Source organism: Pelmatolapia mariae, linkage group LG7 (assembly GCF_036321145.2).
Source record: "Pelmatolapia mariae isolate MD_Pm_ZW linkage group LG7, Pm_UMD_F_2, whole genome shotgun sequence".
Lineage (NCBI taxonomy): Eukaryota > Metazoa > Chordata > Actinopteri > Cichliformes > Cichlidae > Pelmatolapia > Pelmatolapia mariae.
Window position 1 is genome coordinate 40,327,625 of NC_086233.1, and position 5,752 is coordinate 40,333,376.

The 5,752-nt window shown below is 37.0% G+C and overlaps 1 protein-coding gene across 1 annotated transcript; it reads left to right on the forward strand.

Moving 5' to 3' along the window:
- Positions 1 to 2,573: 2,573 nt before the first annotated feature.
- LOC134632268 (high choriolytic enzyme 1-like) lies at positions 2,574 to 5,528 on the forward strand. Its single transcript, XM_063480929.1, has 7 exons — positions 2,574 to 2,642; positions 3,234 to 3,279; positions 3,468 to 3,620; positions 3,767 to 3,884; positions 4,354 to 4,532; positions 5,013 to 5,094; positions 5,402 to 5,528. The coding sequence occupies exons 1-7, from the start codon at positions 2,574 to 2,576 to the stop codon at positions 5,526 to 5,528; spliced, it is 774 nt and encodes a 257-aa protein (XP_063336999.1).
- Positions 5,529 to 5,752: the final 224 nt, after the last annotated feature.

Sequence of the window (5,752 nt, forward strand, 5' to 3'; positions counted from 1 at the left end):
GGGATGTACCAAACTGTACCATTTTGCCACTCCTAATATTGTAGCAATTTCTCGGATGTTTTTTTCTGTTTTCGTAGCTTAAGGATGGCTTGTTTCACCTGCATGGAGAGAGTTACTTTATTGAAATAAATGGATAGGCAGAATACTACCGGTATAGCCCTAAAGAATGTAGCATCATGGGCAGTGTAGTCCGTGCTGCAGGGAGAATGGACTGCCATACTCGTTATGTGTCTGTGAGTGCGAGGAGGGAGGAAAAAGGCGAGTGGAAAAGTACGAATTGTCATCGAGCAAAAACGGGAGCTGGAAGCATGTAAATATAATAATAACCACCGCAGCCAAGAAGAGTGCCTGACGAGCCCAGTTGTAAGTAAGCTATTAAGACTCAACTGTACGCTGTGTTCGTGTTTTCCTCCGAAACAATAAGTTCCGTTGGAGCAGCCTTTCAACGCTTCTCTTTGTCTCTCGCAAGCAAAATTGACCAACACAATAAAGTAAAGCTATTTTTCGGCTAGGAGCCCGACACGGAACCCGCCGTATTAGCCAGAGGTCCCTTTACTACGGTTCGGAGCCGCGGACCTTTAGTAACAGTAATAAATCACACAGCAATAGTACATTCACGTAGTTGTAAAAAGCATGATAATATATTAAGTAATCCAAAGTATTCAGAATACGTTACTCTCATTGAGTAACGTAACGGAATACGTTACAGAATACATTTTGGGGCATGTATTCTGTAATCTGTAATGGAATACATTTTAAAAGTAACCTTCCCAACACTGAGCACCACACCTCAGGCCAACTCCAAGCCTTTTATCTACTTAATTGATAATCACACAGTGAAGGAATTACCCACACCTGCCCATGAAATAGCCTTTGAGTCAATAGTCCAATTACTTTAGGTTCCTTTAAAAAGAGGGTGGCACATGTATCCACATTCATCCAATTTGAATGTGGATACCCTCAAATGAAAGCACATGCCCACTATGTAACTATAATTGGAATATGTTTAAGTAAATGGGTTAAAAAAACAAAAACAAAAAAACTTGTGTCAGTATTCAAATATATATATATATATGGACCTAACTATATATTTCCTTTTTACATTTCCACTTTAAATATCAGTGATCAGTTCTGTCACCCGTGAGTGTTTTTGTACTCTCCCTGGGAAATCAAGCAGCTGAAACTCTAGGTAGCACAAACATTTTGTGACACACTGAACAAAAACTGTTTGCTTGCAGATATTTGTTGAGCTGTTAGACACGTGTTAAAATTAGCTGCCACTTAAAACATGTAACTTGTGGAAATGTCCGTAACATTTGGAAACGCCATTCCAGATGGTTCACTATGGAGAGAAATTTGTCTCAAGAGACTTAAAAAAATTTGACTACTTACAAATATGTTCCAGTCTATACACAAATATAAAATGATTTTGTGCCTTAAAGTTTCATTTTAAGGTGATGTTGATAAATCTGTGATTTTTCTATAAAAATTGCTTTATTACAGTATACCCCAGCTACAACTGTATTTACTTTGGAACTGCTACAAAAATGTATAAAGAAAAATGCTTTTTAAAAAATGGGTGAATGAAGTGTTTTTATAACAATTACTATTTTTTTCATTACAAATCTGCTTAATTTGTTAAGTTTTAGACACCTTTTCCACTCCAGGAAAAATAAATTAAAGATGAAACTGACATCTTGGGTCATATAAATATCTTGTACATTTTAAAAATTCAGGATTATTTTTTAGGTTGTTGTCTGTACTCACAGGTTCCAGAAGAAATTTATATTAAAAAAAGATGTTTTTCTCTAAAATCCATCCAGTTTAAATGAAAATGGTGCATCACAATCTATTACTTTATGTTGTTATTGCAATCTTACAGTAACCTTGATTTTATAATCCAGACTATGCAAGTTTTGGTGAAATGATCTGTTGCATTTCCAAGTATTTTGTTTATTTTATTTTATTTGAACACTGTGAGGGGCATGTAAAGTCGCAGATTTGGGCATCCTCCTGAAGTTTTTCAGAAACAATTTGTTCATATTCACTTTGAGAAAGTTTCTGGAGTACAATGCAAAGAAATTCTCAGAGATTCTGTATCATGCTGTTTTAGGTTTTCTATCACAATTTTGTGCCTATTCACAATAAATCCCACATATCTACAATGATTTTATTTCAGCTGTGTTAACTGACTGAAAAGAAGAAAGGCAACACAAGACTGGTTAAGAAACAAACTTTGTACAAGTTTACGATGAACCGGTCTTATCAAGGGATCGTGGGGATACACAACATGGCATCAAGGTGACATGTATTTATCTTGGGCTTTTCACTCCCCTCTTCTCCTCCAAAATGTCCATAAAAGGACTTTTTTGTTCCGGTGCAGTTGGCTTTATAAAGTTATGTTCAACCACATTTCATTATGATGCGTTTCTGTCACTTCAGGGATAGCTGTAAGTATCACCAATAAATTCTCCTTAGTTCTGCTTTCAGAATCCTCGTCTAAACTGAATTTCGAAGAACTGGAATAACTGGGTAAATATGTTTTGTATCATTATTGCAGATATTTTGTTGACATGGTTGGGGTTAGGTGTGTTCTAGGCCTTGTGGCCCTTTTGGCAATCTCTGTCTGGGCTGAAAGTGAGGTAAGGAATTCTCCTTTTCTAGCACATCTTGACTGATTTGGTGGAATTAATGTGGAACAAATTTCATTTTTCCCTCTTTCTCTCTCCTTTTTGTCTGTAAATAACTCCTGGAAAATTCTGGAATCTGTAAGTTTACCATTGTTCTTTAGTTTTCTTCTTTACGAAAATATTGCAGATTCCCACTTGATGTGCTTCTCCTCTGAAGAGCTTTTCTGACGTTGTTTTGCACAAAAGGCTAATTTTGGAACATGTTTGGTATATTTTTAAGACTGGTGATGCAATATATTAGAGTCACATGTAATACAATATATCACAACTGACAACTGTGGTTTTCAGTCACTTCCATTAAGAGCTCATTAAGATCACGTCGTTTGGCCAGTATGAAAGGGAGGAATAATTACTTGCATCTATCTGACTATTGCTTTAAGACAAATTTACTGACAGTGAATCCATCCTTTAATTGTAAAACATTCTTTTTAAAATGAAGTATAAAAACGTTTATCAAATAATTATTTACTTCTATAATCCTTGCCGGTAGATCATCAGTATGCCAACAGCACTTCTTCATTCCTTTTTGTGCAGGGTGCTAAGGTTCTGTCAACTTCAGAGCGAATTGAGAGAGCCAATAGAGATATTGGTGAGAATTTTTAAAGCCATAAAAAAGTTTAACCCTCTTTTCTCCTCCCTCCCCTTTTCTCAGAATCTCAGTGTCTTTTATGGTACTCAGATCCTTTGGACTATCACAAATATTTTAGATCTCAGTAAAAAGGGAGAATGATGTAAGAGTGAATCAGACAGTTGAACTGATCAATGTGTTTGCTGCAGTCCGTTCTCCTGATGAACCCTACATAGTGGATGATATCGCATATGGCTCTGAGGCGGAGAGAAACGCTGACCCCTGCACCGCTTCTGGCTGCATGTGGCCCAAGTCCGCTGATGGACGTGTCTACGTGCCCTACACCCTTTCCAGCGTGTACAGTAAGGAGTAAACTCATCTATGAATGCTATTCTCTGCACTTATCTGAAGGAACATGGTGCGTTGCACTGCACATATTTTTCCTGCAAAATATCACAGGATCATGTTGGTCTAGTGGTGGATTAAAATGTGTTTTCCATTTTTCCAGCCTCTCGTGAGGTGGCAGTCATCGAGCGTGCGCTGCAGTCCTTCGATTCTTTTTCTTGTATCCGTTTAATCAGACGCACAAACGAGAGAGACTACTTGAATATCCAGAGTCTTAATGGGTAAACATGAGCAAAACACGTTCTTTCTTTGCCCAATCTGTCTAAGAAAACCTGTATTTAATTTTAATATGTTCACTAACAGCACTATTTTTTGTTCATTTAAGGATTAGTTAAGGATTTAAGATAGTATGCGCATAAGACTAAATGTAACTACTAAATCATGCAGCGGAGACTTTGGATCGATTAATCCAGGCCAAAGTTTTCACTTTCCAACCAATCAGAACGAGTAAAAAAAAGAAAAGCTTCATAACAGCAAAGTTTACTGCAGTCCCCCAAAATTCCGTTTCCATCCATACAAAATGTTTCTTTTTGTTTTAAAATGTTGTTTTAATACTTGCAGAATTGGTTAACTATTCCCTGTTGTGTTAACATGAAACATATTTCGAAAAAAGTTTGTGCAGTTACAGATGTGAAAAAAAGAAGACATTTTTGCAGCTTTTGTAACAAGATTTATTTTGTACCTTTGTAGGTGCTACTCCTACATCGGCCGTCGTTACAATGCGCAGGAACTGTCCCTGCAGCAATCAGGCTGTGTTTACCACGACACTGTCCAGCATGAGGTGCTCCATGCTCTGGGTTTCAATCACGAGCAGACACGTTCTGACCGCGACCAACACATCCGCGTTTTGTGGGAGAACATCACTGCGGGTTTGTCTGTTTTCACTTTTCACTATCCATGACAACAATATAAATACAATACAGAAAGAAAATATTTACTGGCACAAAATATAGGATTACTTGGGCATTTTGGAAAATGTGCTGATTGGCTTTTTTTTTTTTTTTAACCAAAGGTTGAATGCAAAGACAGCTACAGCTGTCACAGCTATTCTGTACTTCAGGCTTTGCTTAGCTTTGCACAAACAATGTCGACGGACAAGAAGCAAATTCATAATACCAACATGTCTGTCAATCATCATTAACCCACTATAACCCACTTATTTCACGTGAGCTAAACCAGTATTGAAATCGACGAGCACACAAACCTTCATAGTGCTTTACAAGAAAGCAAAATGCAATACATCATAAAATGCCGAACTATCTGAGCACTCATAGAAATGTAGAGTGGACTGAAGCCACAGAAACAAGATAAAGAATGAATAATGGGGCTCATGATATTTCTGTCTCTAGGAAAGGAGCACAACTTTGACAAAATCAACACTTTGAACCAGGGAACCCCCTATGACTATGGCTCTGTTATGCATTACCACAAGTAGGTATCAATACCAGCAGCTCCATGTTACAGCTGTGGCTGCCGAAATGATGAAAGATGTTCGAACAGGTGTTAAAGTGCAATGAAAATTGAATGAATATGAATCAGAATTTTTCATATTGTTCTCTCTTGCTTTTTTCTTTGGGATTGTGTATTTCTTAAATATTTTTGTACTCTCTATTTGATATTTTATCGTTTATTCTGGCTTGGTAAAATTTCATAGTCAATTTGGCAAATATTTATTATACAGCAGGCGTAATAGCTTTCAGTAATTTCCCTTGGAAAAAAACACACCCTGTGTTTTCAGGTACGCCTTCTCCAAGAACAACCAGCCCACTTTGGTGGCTATCCCTGATGCCAATGTCGAGTTTGGATATGCCACTGAGATGAGTCAGATGGACATCCTCAGGCTCAACAGGCTGTATGGATGCTGAACAATCTCAGGTTATTATCCTAAGTTCATAGTATACTATTCCTCACACTGCATTGTTGAAAATGTAGTGAATTTCTCATAATAAATCTTAATGTTTTTCTATCAGACAGATGACCAGCATGATGCAAACAATCCAACTCTTCTTTGAAAAATATCATCATCATCATTGAACAGTCACTTGATCAACAAAATAAACATTTTAAAATAATTCAATAAACCTCCAAT

Bases quoted from the DNA above. Each gene is read 5' to 3' on its own strand.
- LOC134632268 (XM_063480929.1), top strand. From the start codon at position 2,574: ATGGTTGGGGTTAGGTGTGTTCTAGGCCTTGTGGCCCTTTTGGCAATC. The intron at 2,643-3,233 runs GTAAGGAATTCT...CAGGGTGCTAAG, and splicing joins CTGTCTGGGCTGAAAGTGAG to GTTCTGTCAACTTCAGAGCG. The intron at 3,885-4,353 runs GTAAACATGAGC...GTACCTTTGTAG, and splicing joins AATATCCAGAGTCTTAATGG to GTGCTACTCCTACATCGGCC.